Below are 15,666 nucleotides of genomic sequence, written 5' to 3'. Positions count from 1 at the left end.
ATGTCCAATGGTCATGGCAGATGGGAGTTGTAGTCCAAAACGTCTGGAAGATGCCAAGTTGGGACAGATACTCTGCATACAATGATACAGTTAGGTTAATTTTAGGCTCTGGACTTCAGAGTGCACTATGTATTAATTTAAAATGTCAGAAGCCAAGCCTGTTGCATTTTGGAGGTTCGCCTGCTGGACCCTGAGCTTCTGCCCCAAAGTATTGATGATATCGTTCTTTTATATACAGTGGTACTTCGACTTCCGAATGCCTCGACTTCCGAAGGTTTCGACTTCTGAAGTCGGCAAACCTGGAAGTATTTTCGTCATGTGCGTGGTCTGCGCATGTGCAAAGCGCAAAATCGCGCTTCGCGCATGCGCAAAATGGGCGCTTCAACATCTGAAGGTTTCAACTTATGAAAAGCGCCACGGAACGGATCGCCTTCGTAAGTCAAGGTACCACTCTACGTACTTATCTATTTATCCCTCTGTTGGGGAGCCCCTTTGTCCCCAGGACAAGGGCACTACTCCTCTTCTATTTTGATTTCAACCAGGAAGAGACCGAATGTAGTGAGGGCATAAGTCAGGTGCATTTCCTGTGCAGGGTGAGAAGGGTTGGTGTTCTCTGAGTGCGAGACAGGGTACAAGTGTATGTCTGGGTGGGTCTTTTAGTAGAACTTCATAATGTGTGAGATACCTTCTAGGGTCACTGATTGACTGAAGTACATTTTTGTCAATAGGCTCCTGTTGTTTACATCATATGCTTGGGATGGAGGAAGGTGATGGTGTGACTGTTGCGAGTACTTTTGGATGAAACTGATTCTTGACACATTTCAGTTGGAGTTCAGGCCTGGTTATAGGACTGAATCATCTTTGGCCGCCCTGATGGCCACCTCAGTTGCTTTTGGTGTCTTTAACCATGATACCTTCCTGAATTGGCCATGTGAGATGAGTACTGAAGCACTGTTTCACCAGACTCAGTTTCAGAGTTATCACTGGGTGATCACTTCTTGGCCTCCTGGCAGCTGCGTTGTGGGGTGCCGCAGGGTGTCATCCTGTCCCCATTAGTATTTAACATCTACATGAAACTGTTGGGAGTGGTTGTTATGAAATTTGGTGCGAGATGTCACCAGTATAGTGATAATCTATTTCTCTATAACATCCAAATCAGGAGAGGCCATATAATACGTTAACATTTCATACACCATATAGGAAAACAAAAGCAACACACCAGTGCCCTAAACAGTAACAAAAAGACATTAGCAGTTTTCAGACAATAAACTCGCACCCACTAAACAGCAGATAAACACAAACCAGTAGATAAACACAACCCCAAAAACCATTCACATCAACCCAACAGCATTCCCCCACCTTAACCTCCCCTTTCCACCCAGAAGTCCAGTGTCAGGCCAGCTGCTGCAAATCAGTGGTGGGTGGGTGGGTCCAGGGTCCTCCAGGATTTGTCTGAAACCTCCCCTCTCCTTTCAGTGGGGAGCAGTGGCAAAGTGGAGCAGCAAAGAGAATTACAGTGCCATCCTAACCATGTCTGCTCAGAAGAAATACTTAATTGAATCCTGTGGGCATGGATCTTCCTTGGTAACTGGGGCTAGAGTTGCACCCTTAGCATGCTCACATTTCTCTCTGCCCCTGTGAGGCCTTAAGACAGTAAATCCTTTGCCCACTTAGATGGGAGTAAGCCCCACTGAAGTCTCATGTCTTATGCAAGAGTAGACATGTATAGGATTGCCCTGTAAGAGAACAGAAAGCTGTGCACATTGCTCCCTAAAACAAGAGACTTTCCAAAATGTAAGTGAATGACTGGATTTTATTTCCACTCACTGGAGCGAATGTTTAATGGATTCCTAAAATCTGGCTAGTAAACTGTGTGGGTGTGCTTTGACAACGTCATGTACCACTAAATGACATCTGCTGTGCAAACCAAAACAAACTGTTATTAAGACTCTTCTCTCCCCCCCCACACACGCACACACACCAAGTTCTTTACCTCCACCGTTCTTTTTTCTTGGGAAGCATTATCCATTTGGGAAGAGGCAGCCATTATTCCAATTTGCAAAAGTAATCTGCCGGTGTTTATGAATTTGTTTGCTCCAGAGAGTGTATGTGTGCATGTGTCCGTGTGGGGTATCAGTACAGTAGCTGCTTTAATAGTCAGCAGTTGCTGTACTCTGAGAACATTCCCTTGAAAATTCCCACAAAGAAATCGATCAGGAGAGGGGAGAGCAAAAGCCTTCCTGCATTCACAGAACTGTTTATAATATTGCCCCAACTTTTAGCCAGCTTCAGTAATGTAAGCCTCATTAAATAAAAGAGAAGAGTTGTCTGTCCAGCCCCTCTCAGGGAGCAGGGTTGTCCCAATTTACTGGCCATATCCCCTCCTGGCAGTTGCCTGCTCTGCCTTAATAAGAAATTGCAACTCTGTGTTTATGATTTATGTGCCAGTTAGGACCCCTGACTGGTTGTATGCCACTAAGTCCCTTCCTCACTAACGTTGTAGTCACTTGATGGACATGGCTAGCAGCAACTTCAGTGCTGGGTGTGTGACCAACAGGCAAGATCCTGATCCACTCCCCTTATATGTTCAGTGGACATATAGGTGTGCCGTCTGTATAACCTGGTACTTGAAGACCTTTTAATGTATATGTGTGGTGTCTGTATCTTGGTAGTTTGAAGTTTGCTATGCAGGCACAGTTGTCCTTAGGACAGTATGGCAAGCGAAGTGTTGTCATCTTTCTCCCCTGCCAGGAGTTGCTTGTTATGTCTGATTGGAAATGCCTGCCTATCACAGCAGATTACAGTGGATCAAGTCAGGTGAACAACACTTGTGCCTTGGGCACCCTAGACCATGGCAAGGGGAACCTGTGGTCCTCCATATGGGCTACACCTACCAACCATCATCCCTGACCATGGACCTTTGCTGGAGTCCAAACACATCTGGAGGACCAAAGATGGTCACATTACTGCCATAGGGTTTACTGGGTTTTCGACTGTTCAGGTTCATTGACAGCAGTTTCTTTCATTTGTAGCTGTTAGAGACTTGGGCTGGGACTGGAGAGGCCCTGGTTCAATTCTCACTCAGCCATGAGGTTCAGTGGGTGACATTGTAGCCTCTCAGCCTAATCATCTGCACAGGGCTGTTGTGAGAGTGAAATTGTGGAGCAGGGGGAGCCTTGAACTCCCTGGCCAAATAGAAACAAGATTGGTTGGTTTGGTGGTCATTCGGGCTGGGAAGAGCTTGTGAAACCGGCTTTCCTGATCTGGAAGTGGAAACAAAAAGGGAAGGAAGCAGATCATTTCAAGGGCCCAGTGGCAGAGCACACCTGCTTTGCATGCAGAAGGACCTAGATGGACCAGTAGTCAATACAGCAGCTTCCTATCTTCGTTTTCTGGGTTGAAAAATCTTCCTGTAGGTGTGAACATTGCTGTTAAACACAAAGGAGCCCAATGAGATTAACTGAGTTTACCTTGCCACACTCTGAGTGATGAATCTGCAAAGCCTATATTCCTCTAAGATAGGTGTTTCTGAAGTTGAGAAAAGGGTGGCAATCAATAGAAGAGAGAGGGGGCTTTTAGGGTGGTTGCTCTTGTTCTGTAGAACACAACAGACACCAGACAAAAATGGAGGCATTTCTTTTCCGACAGGCTTTACCCAGCTGGATGAATAAGTCTCTGTTATGGGGTGTCTGCTTTGGGTCGGTTTGAAATTTCTCTACAGTACTGCTATTTGTTTTATTGCTTTTAGCAGTTTTATACTGAATTTTGTGCATTGCCTTGAAACATATGTCCGGAAGGCAATAAAATAACAACAACAACAACAACAGTGATGAGGATGAGGATTACTGCAAAGGTCTTGATTCACTAGAGAACCAGGGAATGACCTTGTAACAGCTATAGCACTGCTGAAGCTGGATGTTTACTGTCATCTGATAAATAAGTCCAATGAATTCAATGGAACTGACTCCAAGGTAAGTGTGAATAGGATTACAGTACAATCCTATACACACACACATGATAGCCAGGGGGAAAGGGTTACAGCAGAAAGAGTTACTGCAGTTAGTTAGAGATGGGTTTACACCTTGGTACCACCATTAAAGGCCTCTTTAAGTGTGAATGCCAAAGTGTGAATCTTAAAGAACGCTCTTATAAATTGTTATTCTGGTGGTGTCTTAATCTATTGAGATCCAACTGAACTTTCCCTGGGGTTAATAATAACCGCTGGCAGTGTAATTCAGTGCAAGCAGATATAGGTCCTATTTACTGGACATGTCCTAGGGTCATAACATTTGGAAGCTAGTTCTTAATCACATAAAGGAAATGGCACAAAGCCTATCGTTGAACCTGTTAACTGTATTACTTTGTTATGTCAGACCAATAATCCCAACAGATGTTAGAACACGGTATTCTTACAGCGGAAAGGAGACAAATAATCAAGATGGGGAAGAGACATCTTGTTAATATAGAATTCTGTTATTGTGGATATGATCGAATTAAGAAATCATGTTGGTGTTAGAGAACACAGACACACAAAATGTTTATTGGAAGATGGAGTAACTTCATAATGAATTGGAACCTGGAGGTACAGGTTTTCCTGCCACGATTTGCAGTACTGGGTGCAATCTAGAATCTTATGTAAGATGATGATGGTAATGGTGATTAAATAGTACAGATTCATGTTGATTTATTTGTGACTGGTGAGAAGGAAACAAAATATGATTCTTTTAAAATAATAGGAACTAATATTGAATTTGTGTTTGCTGACTACATTAAGTCTTTATTTTATCATAAATATGTAAAAGAGAGGTGCGGGACTTGTAGCCCTTCACACCCTCCAGACTCCAGCTCTCATCAGCTCCAGTCAGCATGGCCAACAGAGAGGAATGATAGTTGTAGGCATGCAACTTCCTGAGGGATGCAGGTTTCTTGTCTCTGACATCTTAAGAGGCATTCCTTCCTGTATGAGGAGGGATGCCAGGTAAGGATGGATACCTCTTATAAGAAAACAAACACAAAACGCAACTACATCATCTAAAACCAAACAAAGGTTTCCCCCTTTCTCTCCTTGCTGTGGCTGAGTTGTAGTTCAGCAACAAGTAGTCCGTTTAGGTTGCCCCCTGACCAAGAATGTGTCTCAGTTGCTTATTTTGGAACACTTGGTAGTCCTCAATTCCCAGAAAGGAAATATTGCAACATAGATTTTGTGTTTAATTTCAGTTGGCTTAAATTCTTAATGCTTAGGTCAGAACAGCACATTCTGAAGGAACAGCCCTGGTTTTGGGTGGCATGGTGAGATAGGGGCACTCACTTGACCTCCCAACAACTTAATTGTTGCTCCTTGCTGGGAAGGAAAGGCCAAGGCAGTGGTGAGGTTGGCACAGCGCAAAAGCACCAGCAGAGCCAATTCAGCCCTCCTGGCAGTGCGTTTCTACCATGCCGACCTCCCTGTCACCTCCCCACCCTCTTTCCCAGTAAGCAGCGGTGACTCAGCTGTCAGGAGGTCAGGTGGGTGCCACCATCCACTATGGACTAGCCCTAATACAGATCTGCTTTAGTGTTTACCCCTCAGAGAGCTACAGTTCCCAGTAAACTTAAGAAACAACAGTTCCCAGGATTCTTTGGGGGAAGCCATGACAGTTAAAGTGGTATGACTCTGCTTTAAATGTATGGCTTGGATGTAGCCCTGGGAATGCTGGGATTTGCACCTGGCGTCTTCTACTTACTAAACAGCGGGTGAGTCCTAGTCTTGTCTTTCCTCGCTGTCTCCTGGTTCTGAGCTTTGCAGCATTTGCAGCGCTTCCCTTGGCCTTGAAAGAAGTGGCATACGTGACTGTGAAGGGTAGAGCTTCTTAATTAAGCAGCTGCTGCTTAGCTCCCATGCTCTTAACCCATCTGGGAGCAGGGCCTTTAAGAGCCAGCTAAGAATCTTTCTACAAGGAATTCTGCCCCAGTTTTGGCACCTTCTTGATTAAATGCACGCAAGGCACTGCCCGCTCGACGCCCCTTTCCAGATCATGCCTGCTTGTACAGCTGGCGCCTGTGCAATCTGGGGCTCCAGAAACCGGAACCAGAGAGGCCAGAGGTTGAGAAAGCATTTACTATACTGTAAGTCCTGCCCAACCAAATCCTTCATCCAGCAAGACAGAATAATCCCTCTGTAAGACAGGCGCTGCTGCAGGAAGCAACAGACATGTTTGCTCCGCAGATATGTGCAAGACTGAATTTGGTCTGAGGGTGCAAGGACTCAGCACGTAGGACCAAATAAATATCTGGTATATCTAAAGCCTAAAGAGATTTGGAAAAAGATGTTTAGATATACTTTTCCAAAAAAACCGGAAGCATTTTGTTAGGAATAATAGGAGGAGAGATTAGAAAAGAAGATCAAGTATTGTTTATGTATGCGACAACCGCGGCTAGGACATTGTTAGCTCAAAAATGGAAATTACAGGAATTACCAACAATTGAGGAGTGGCAGACAAAAATGATGGACTATGCTGAACTTGCTAGGTTGACTTGCAAGATCCACGACCAAGGTGAGACGAGGTTTCAAAAAGACTGGAGTAAATATGTGGACTATATGGAGAAAAACTGTAGATCTTTAAAAACACTTGCAGGATTGAAATAAATCCTACGAATTGACTAAAAAAGTCAAAAAGGAACTGCAAAAATGGAGTTAACAAGAAACCCGCAAGAAGGGGGGGGGGAGTTACAGCTCGGCAAAGCAAGATGTAAGATGAAAATATAAGATGTTTTGTATAAAAGATTGTTTTTTTATTTTAATTTGATAAATTGGAAAATGGAATAAAATTTATTTTTTTTAAAAAAAAAAGCCTAAAGAGATTTGGACCAGGGCATCTTAAGGGCTGCTTTCATTTGTTCTGCATTTGAGGCCTCTTTCCAGGGGCTGTTGCTGAATGAACATAGACACCTGCCTTATACTGAGACAGATACCGCAGATCCATTTGGCCAATCTGCACTAGGGTATGGCACTTCTGGCCTGGGGCCTCTGTCTGGCCCTTGGAACTCCCTGATACAACCCTCACCAAGGCCAGTCTACCCACGAGGCAAAGGGAGGCGACAGGTGCAGCAGATCTTGATGTATATCTTTATTTCCTCCTTGTTCCTGATGTAGATCTTCACTCACCCCTTCTTCCCTGGGAAGGAGGGGGTGCCATTTTGTGGTTTGCCTCAGGCGCCAAAATGTCTTGGGCTGGTCCTGACCCTCACTGGCCCTACTTTCCACCCTCATTGAGTGGTTTTGCCAGGCTCTGGCAAAAACAAGCAAGTTTCTCTTGCTCTGGGTAGATGATTGAGAGGGTTGCATGTATATGCATAGAAACTAGTCTACCGTATCAAGGTAAAATGAACAGTAGTTCCATCAACCTTTGCTGCTGGCCGCACCCATAGCTCACATGTGGCCCATGGAAGATTGTCCAGCAGGGAGTGAGGCCCTCTGGCTAAAAAAGGAGCTTGTCCCTGGTCTACACTGACTGTCGGCAGCTCTCCAGGGTTTTAAACAGAGATTCTTCCCCAACTCTACCTGGAGATGCCAAGGATTGATGGAATCACCTCCCATACACTATATTATTCTAGGCGTCCAGCCAAGACTTGTCTCTTTCAGAAATCTTTTATCAAATGTGATCCAGTTTTTATGGGGTCCAATTAGCTCCTGACTTTCATGCTGCCTGGCTGCCTATTTATTGTTCTGTTTTGCTCCACTTTCCCATGGGGGAGTGGAGCTGTTGCTCTGTCCTCTTGCCGCTTTTATGTAATTACCAAGGTGTAGTGCCTATTTTCCCATTTTTGGATTTTATTCATTGTGCTCTTGGTTTCATCTTGAATTCATTTATTTACAATATTTCTAGCCCACCTTAATGAGTGGTGCCATTTTTATTTGGTTTTATGTTTTGTTTTAAAGCAATTATTATTATTTTCATAAAACGTTGCCAATAAAAAATAAAAAAATCAGACAAAACCACACAAAGTTTTTTTTTCTGTTACAAAGCACAGTACAGAAGCAGGGGAAGTATCTGCCAAAGCCAATAATTCCATCTTCCCATTGCCCCAAAGTCACAGCCTGTGCAGTCAAGGTCATTTGAGGGTAGCTTCTGATTGCCTTGCATTGAACTTGTGTCAAGGATGACTTGCACACTGTGGAATCTGCACAAGTCTAGCAAGTTGGCAGGAGAGGTATCAACATTTTGCCAGGCATAACTCCCTTTCCTATAATGCTAATTAGAATGTGGTCTGAGTCATATAACTGATTTTAGCTTGGACTGATGGATTTGTCAATTAGCTGTTTCTTTTCTCCTCCAATTCATGAGCAGCCAAGTAGTTTAAGGCTGCAATCCAATATATATACGGTAAGCCCTACCAAAAAGCAATGGGGCATACTTCTGAATTGTTATGTATTAGGACTGCCCCGTAACAGAATGAAATTGCTTCCAGATGTTGTTGGACTCCAATTTCTATCAGCGCTAGCCAACATGGTGATGATGGAGGCAATCTGACGGGCACCAGGTTGGCAAAGACAAGTCAGGGTGGTTATGCAGACCTTGTCCTCTTCCCTCAGGTACATCAACCATGATTTCAAAATTGATGTTGTTGCATAATGACAAGAAGTGTTCCATAATCTCATCCCCAGCACCCCGTACCCTACCCTTTAAGGGAAGATAACACAATAAAATTCAAAACAGTAACAATTAATTGCATGTATATTCAAAATCCAATTAAAACTAGTTCAGCTAATTCAACAAAATTGATGAAATTGGTCCAGTTTGATACCAGTCTGATAATCATTTACACCTCCAGCATCCTCCTGCTGCCCCCTTGCCTCTAGCCCACCCACCTCCCAGGTAACCCCAGGGGGAGGTACCTCCCACTTTGGGAACCACTGTTCTAGAACCACTATTCCTCCTGGCATCATCATCATCACCATTTATTAAATAATGCTTGTGACCACTGATCACTGTAAGAATGAGGCAAGGGTTTTTTATGTATGGTGAAAGCTTGTGTGGCAATGGCTGTGCCTTCCTTTGCTTTGCAAGCGGAATCCATGAGCGAGGTTGGTGCCCTCATTTTCTTCGGTTTCTTTTTTCTTCTTCTTCTTCATCTTCTTCCCTTCCTTAGTGAATGCATTTCCACTGTAGATGTGGATCCTGTCACCTCTGGTAAAAAGTACAGCCTCCCTCCCACATTCCAGGTAGGGAAAATGAGATGTGCAGCAGAGAGAGAGAGAGAGAGAGAGAGAGAGAGAGAGAGAGAGAGAGAGAGAGAGAGAGAGAGAGAGAGAGAGAGAGAGAGAGAGAGAAGAGAGAGAGACCCTTGTTCCACTTGCATGTCCTTCCTACATTGCCTCCAGTGACCAGGAGGCACCACTCTGGCCTGGCATTAGGAGCATATAAGCTACAGGCTGTGTGTGTTCTCAGTGGTTCCGTAGGAAGTGCAGAAGAAACTCAGAATGTGACAAGTGGAGGTTCTGATCCGGGGGGGGGGCAGAACCTCAGGACCAGGGGTGGGGCTCTTCCCAGTCCACACCGCCTACCCAGAGGCTATGCACCCCATTCTGACCCTGCTACTCACACTTCTTGAGTATTTTGGCCAGAGTGGAATATGTCCTTGAATTGGGATAGTACCTCCTGTTTGCCTGCATGGAGGATAGAGAGATGGTGGGGTATATGTGGAAACCTCTGCACCAGTTGCTCACTCACTTTGACCTCTGGCCCTGCCTATGGCCCCCAGAATGTTGCCTATGAGAGAATGCAGCCCTCTGGCTGAAAAATGTCCCCCCCCCCCTGCTCAACCTTAAGAACGTTGAAGCAGATTAGTTGCACCATCCCTGCAGGACCCCCCATCTCCTGTGTAAGCCTTTTTGATAGCTTGGCTCTGCTTTTGCAGTCCTGCAGGCACAGGGGAATGCCTTTTTCAAGAGTGCCCTTTGCAGACTTACTGATGTGTCAAACCTAGCGGCTTTTAAAGTGGCAAACGGCAGCAGGCTTTTTAATGTTTGATTTGTCGTGTTTATTGCCGTTCCTTTATCTTATATTGTGGCTTTTAGATGATGCAGTTTTTGTTGCTTTATATTGTTAATTGTGAGGGTTTTTAATCCCTTGCTGGCTTTGATGTTTTTAAATAACCATTTTTAAAATTGCAATTTGAATTTTACCGTTTTCATAGCGTATGCTGCCTCAGCTATATTGGTGAAAAGACTGTGGGGAACCTTTAGTCCTCCAGATGTTGCTGAGCTGCAACTCTCATCAGCTGCAGCAAGCATGGCCAGTGGTCAAGGATGATGGGCATTGTAGTCCTGCAACAGCTGCAGGGCGAAAGGTTCCCCACACCTGCTTTAAATAATTACGTAGATATTTGGCTTAGGATTCAGCTTCCTGAGAGCCTCAGCTTAAGAACAATTGTGCAAATTTGGCTGTCTGTTAAATTATTAACATTTGAGAAGGGATGTGGTGGTTTGTTTGTTTGTTTAAATGTTATTAAAAGATTTATAAACCACTTTTCAGACTGAGATCATGTGGGCCCCCCAGGAGGGTATCACATGAGTTCTAAGAACAACCACATCTTTCTCTCTCCAAGGAAAGTGAGATGCGTCTACCCTCAAGAGGGAGATCCAACATTGGATGTCCCCATTGAAAGGCTGCAGAAAAGTCCACAACTGACTTCTCTCTAATGTCAGAGGAAGCATTCTAGGAGTGATTAAGGGGTGTGCCAGGAGGTGAATCTACATATTCTCCTAATAGGCCCCCAATATGCTCCCAGTTTCCAGTGGAAGAGAAATAAATTACTCCAGCTCCAGAGCTAGTATAGCTTGTCAGCTTGGGGGGGGATGTGTTGAGGCCCTGATGGGCCCCAAAATTCCCTCAGAATTTAGGGTTTGTAAACAAACTGGGGCAAGTGTCCCCTCTCCTCCTCTTTTGCACGCTTGATTTTTAAACTAACCAGAGTTTCCCATAATTTCTGAGCTTGTTGGAGCTGTTGTTTGTTTAACCCAGGGGTAGCCAAGGTGGAGTCCTTCTGGTGTTGTTGCACTTCCAATTCCCATCAGCCCCAGACAGTACAGCCAATAGTCAAGGATGATGGGAACTGTAATCCAGCAACAACTGGAGGGCACTAGGATGGGGGAAGCTGGTCTAAAGGGTGTGTTTACCCTATAGAGCCTGGTGTGCTGACTCAGATTCTAGAAATAGAAGGATTCTGGCAAAATATACCTCAAAATACAACCCTCCTCTAACATCCTCATATCCCAACATAACGTCTGAACCAGTCCAGAATGAATCAATTGCGGCTTGCCTTTGAGCAGCTGAATCCTTCATGGGAAATGACTTGTTGAGAAAGCTCTGCAGCCCTCCAGAGTGTCATGTCCTTCACAGAGAACACTTTTATGATCCTTCCTGCACTCGTAGTCTGTATGGATTCCTAGAGGGATTAAGAGCATATTCCAGTTCCATATTGAACTGTGGTGTTGTTCTGCTCAGAGGTGTCTTAAACATCAGTCAAGGACTCAGCCTAGAAATATACATTGCTTGCTGAAGCTCAGCAATTACTCCAAAATGGTTATTATTTCTTATTAAATGGGAGGTGAGTGATTTCTCCTGGATGATTTGCTGTTTTGAACAGAAAGGCAAGGGGGGGCAGGGGGTTCAGAGAATCATTTTTAGGATTTTATGCTGGTGCCCAGCTGCCTCACCATGACTAATACGGTCTTCGTTGAAGCATGGAAAATGTTCTCAGATTTTCACACAGCAGATGTATCATTGCTGGCTCTCCTTCTTCCTTCAGATCCCTCTTCAAAACCTACCATTTCTGTAGCCTTTGGCTTTACCTGTGTTGTCCTCATCCGCAGCTGAAATGAACCGTAAGTACATAGAAATTTTCTCTGCTTATATTCATCCCTCATTATCCTCAACTTTCCCAGTCTTCTACTCCCATTTTTGCTTGTCACCCAGTATTTCCTTTCCTTTGTTCTCTCTCCTATTGATTGAAGTGTGTAAGACTGTCATAGTGTCCTGACCCATAGTAAGTAGCCATCACTGGGGGAAAGTGGTGGTGGGAAACAGGCGGGACTGGCCAAGTCGTCTTTGTGGCTGAATGAGGTCAGGATCCCAAAGGGTGCTGATTTGGAAAACAGAAGCAAGAGTTTCAGGACCTTGGACAGTGATCCTGCAATGGAGAACAAGAGGAGCAAGTTGCCTCAGCACTGGCCTGCGGCACCTTCCACAGCTTTACAGTCTCCCCTGGAGGATCAAGACTGAAGCCACACATTCTGAGAGCACCAACTCTAGATGGCAGGGCTTGAGGCTGCCAAGATATAGTCCTTGGAAGCTGTGCAGAACTTTCTTCATCTTCAGAGGAGTTGGTAGTTTCTTGGCAAAGGTTCGTCATCACAGATCAGGGAGCCATGTTTTTATATGGTTTTTGTACTATGATTTTACTGGTTTTATTTTATCTTCCTTTATATTGCAGATTGTTTTTAATGTTATACACCCCTTAGAGGTTTTAAAATATTAAGCGGTGCTTTAAAATTATTGAATAAGTAACTACATTTTGTCAGACATTTTTAGTTGTTAAATTTGTGTTGATAAAGCTGACCAGTTAATCAACTCAACACTGATTTTAGTTGGTCCCCAGGTATAGGCAGCTAATTTAGAACTTTCTGATATTCTGCACCTGTTGTGAATTGATTCAGGAGGATGTATGTTTCTGGGTCACTTCCTGCTTGCCTCCTTTGAGGTTGCCTCAGCTTCCTCTGCCATCAGATTCCAAACAAGTCACTCTTTGTGCCTGCTGTTCCCTTAAATATCATATCATTCCCCAGAGCCCTCCTCTAACACTTCCAATTAATACAACAGAGACCTGTTTTGATAGCTTGGGTGCAATTTTACTTTCAAACACAGCTTCCATGTACTGTGAAGCCAAAGAGCATTTTATAATAAGGAGAAGGTGGGGGTGGGAAGGAAAGCGGCTGCAACAACAAGAAGGTGATGCTTTTTTCATATGGCTTTGGAAACTAATCAGGTTATTGCACAGAAGAGACATGAAGCAGGCAAATCTTGATTATGATTTATGACAGTCTTACACACTTTATATCAGCAATAAGATTGCATACTGAGATGAGAAAAGGGCCTTGTGAATCCATAAAAATGGAATATTCCTATTCAGGGTTATAGCTAGCTCTGCTCTTTTCCAGGAAACTCCATTCCACCACCACCCATCCAGTTTTCCATCTTTTGCTCCAACAGCGACTCAGCATTCAGTGTCCACTGAACATGTCCAGTCATTATTGGGTATTAGATTTTTTTTTCCAAATAAGATTTTTGAGATCTCTACAAAATTTGAGGTTCCCCCAAGTTTGCTTATATCTCCCTCTTGCATGGATGGCACTATTTTACCTACGTAAGGATCCATACTCATCCCTAAACTTTGCAAATTAAGGGAATTGTTGTAATCAATCTGCACTTCTCTGAGCAGTAAAAAAGGTAAAGGGACCCCTGACCATTAGGTACAGTCGCGGACAACTCTGGGGTTGTGGCGCTCATCTCGCTTTACTGGCCGAGGGAGCTGGCGTACAGCTTCCGGTCATGTGGCCAGCATGACTAAGCCGCTTCTGGTGAACCAGAGCACCACACGGAAACGCCATTTACCTTCCTGCTAGAGCGGTACCTATTTATCTACTTGCATTTGGTGTGCTTTTGAACTGCTAGGTGGGCAGGAGCAGGACTGAGCAACGGGAGCTCACCCCATCACAGGGATTCAAACTGCCGACCTTCTGATCAGCAAGCCCTCTGACCAGTAGGAAGTTCTAAAGATTCAGAGGGTCAGTTTCCCAGTGGAGAGATGAGTACTAGAAACCTGAATTGTTTTTTGTAAAAACTATCTGCTGCTTTGTGGAGAAAGGAGAAGGATGCTTTTTCAGGACTAGCTGTGTGTTCTGAAAAACACGTGTTTTTCCGTGTTGCTGCCTGCTGCTCTGCTGATGAGCCTGCATTGTTAGAAACCTACAGTTTGAGCAGGTGGGAAGCAAACAGAGACATAGACACTGTGGTCGTCTAAAGCAGCACCAGTCTTTCCGAAACAACCTTCATAGCACCTCAGTACTGTTTCTTGTCAGCTAGCAATAAAGTTCAAACTCTCCCCACCAAAAAAATAAATAAAACCTATTGCAGACTGGAATATTGTTTTTCATTTTGGAGCCACCGTAATATTTGTGGACATTAAGTATTTGTGGGCAGTGGGCATATGGCTACTCAAATAGTTGTGGGTTAGTTAAGTCTGTGGGCAGCTATTTGTAAGACAGTCTTGTCTTGGGGTTTTTTAATATTCCTGTAAAGAGCGCTAGATTGGGGTATATATGTTGTGTGACGTAGAGGAGGCTGAGTCGACACTGCCCTTGTTGGGGAAATGCCCTTGTTTCCAAGATTCTGACTTTTAGATACCTGCCACTAATGACTCGGCTGCACAGACAACGTTTATCCGCCAAGTGCTAAAAGCACAGAAGCCAAACTGATCTCATTATGGGTCTCCATGCAAAGCTGGGCCTCCAGGTTTCTACAAGCCTGTGGCTGCCTAAGCCATACAAAACCAGTATGTGGCCAGAGACAGTGATATTCGGGAAATGCATTGGGGGTACTGACATCTTCTGCTGGAGCAGCTGTATGGAGAATTGCAAATCACGAACAATTACGCCTAACTGCATGGGCTTTGGGCTATGAAAGCTGACACAAAGGCCTTAAATTAAATAGACTGGAAGAGAAACAAAAACCTGATTTAGGCAGCCTGCCTTTTGCACGGCTGGCTGAAGGCTGGGCTACCAGTCTCCTAATCCTCGATTGCAAAGAGCAGTTGTGGCTTGTGGTCAGCCTCTCATTTATTTTCACTTTCAAATTATTCCATTACGTCATCACATGGTGCCAAAGTATTAAAAGAAGAAGGTAGCCTGAGCCCAGGGGGTGGAAAGGATGCTGGTATTTATTTGATTTATGTATATACCACCAACTCACATAATTCCACTCCACCTAAGGTATTTTTCTTTAAGTTCATTGAGTCTGTTTTGAGTAGGACTAGGACTGGATACATTCCAAAATATTGGGATGTCAGAATGAATTCCCAAACAAGCCCACCCTAGAAAAACTGGCAGGAGCCAAGGGTCCCATGTGCCCTCCGCCTTCTAACTGCTAGTGAATGTTGGCAGCGGAAAACAGGGCCCAGCTGTGAATGCTGAGCCAGCCAAGACTGGGATGTGATTTCTCTGTCTGCCTGGGGCTTAAAGAGGCAGGGAGACAATTTCTGAGACTGGTTGCTCCCCACACCCTTCCCCAAGAATATTTTGTGGCAGGGATGAGGTACCTGCGGCCCTGCAGAGGTTTTGGTTGCATAGCTGTCAAGTTTTCCCTTTTCTCGCGAGGAAGCCTATTCAGCATAAGGGAATTTCCCTTAAAAAGGGGGAGAACTTGACAGCTATGTTTGGTTGTACTGTGGCCTCCCATCACCCATGACGGTGGTGGTTGGCATTCACATTTTAATGTAAACATACCTTGCTTGTACTTCCTTTAAAAAAGTGCAAATTTGGAAAGATAGCTGAGATTCATTTCACACACTATCTTTCCAAATTTGCACTTTTTTAAAAAAATTTCACAATGGCCAAGCTTAGAGACATTA

At 44.3% G+C, this 15,666-nt stretch overlaps 1 protein-coding gene across 2 annotated transcripts in view; it reads left to right on the top strand.

The window, feature by feature from the left end:
* BEAN1 (brain expressed associated with NEDD4 1) overlaps positions 1 to 15,666 on the top strand; it is a 48,898-nt gene that overhangs the window by 1,996 nt on the left and 31,236 nt on the right. The window contains exons 1-2 of one of the 2 annotated variants that reach the window (XM_088672010.1): positions 10,602 to 10,714; positions 11,791 to 11,866. In XM_088672010.1, the coding sequence (XP_088528136.1) occupies positions 11,860 to 11,866 (7 nt within the window). In that variant the 5' untranslated portion in view covers positions 10,602 to 10,714; positions 11,791 to 11,859. Of the gene's footprint in view, positions 1 to 10,601; positions 10,715 to 11,790; positions 11,867 to 15,666 lie in introns of those variants that run through there. The other variant, XM_035121020.3, reaches the window with a different exon arrangement.

Source organism: Zootoca vivipara, chromosome 6 (assembly GCF_965207765.1).
Source record: "Zootoca vivipara chromosome 6, rZooViv2.hap1.1, whole genome shotgun sequence".
NCBI lineage: Eukaryota > Metazoa > Chordata > Lepidosauria > Squamata > Lacertidae > Zootoca > Zootoca vivipara.
This window is presented reverse-complemented; position numbering and strand designations above follow the sequence as displayed.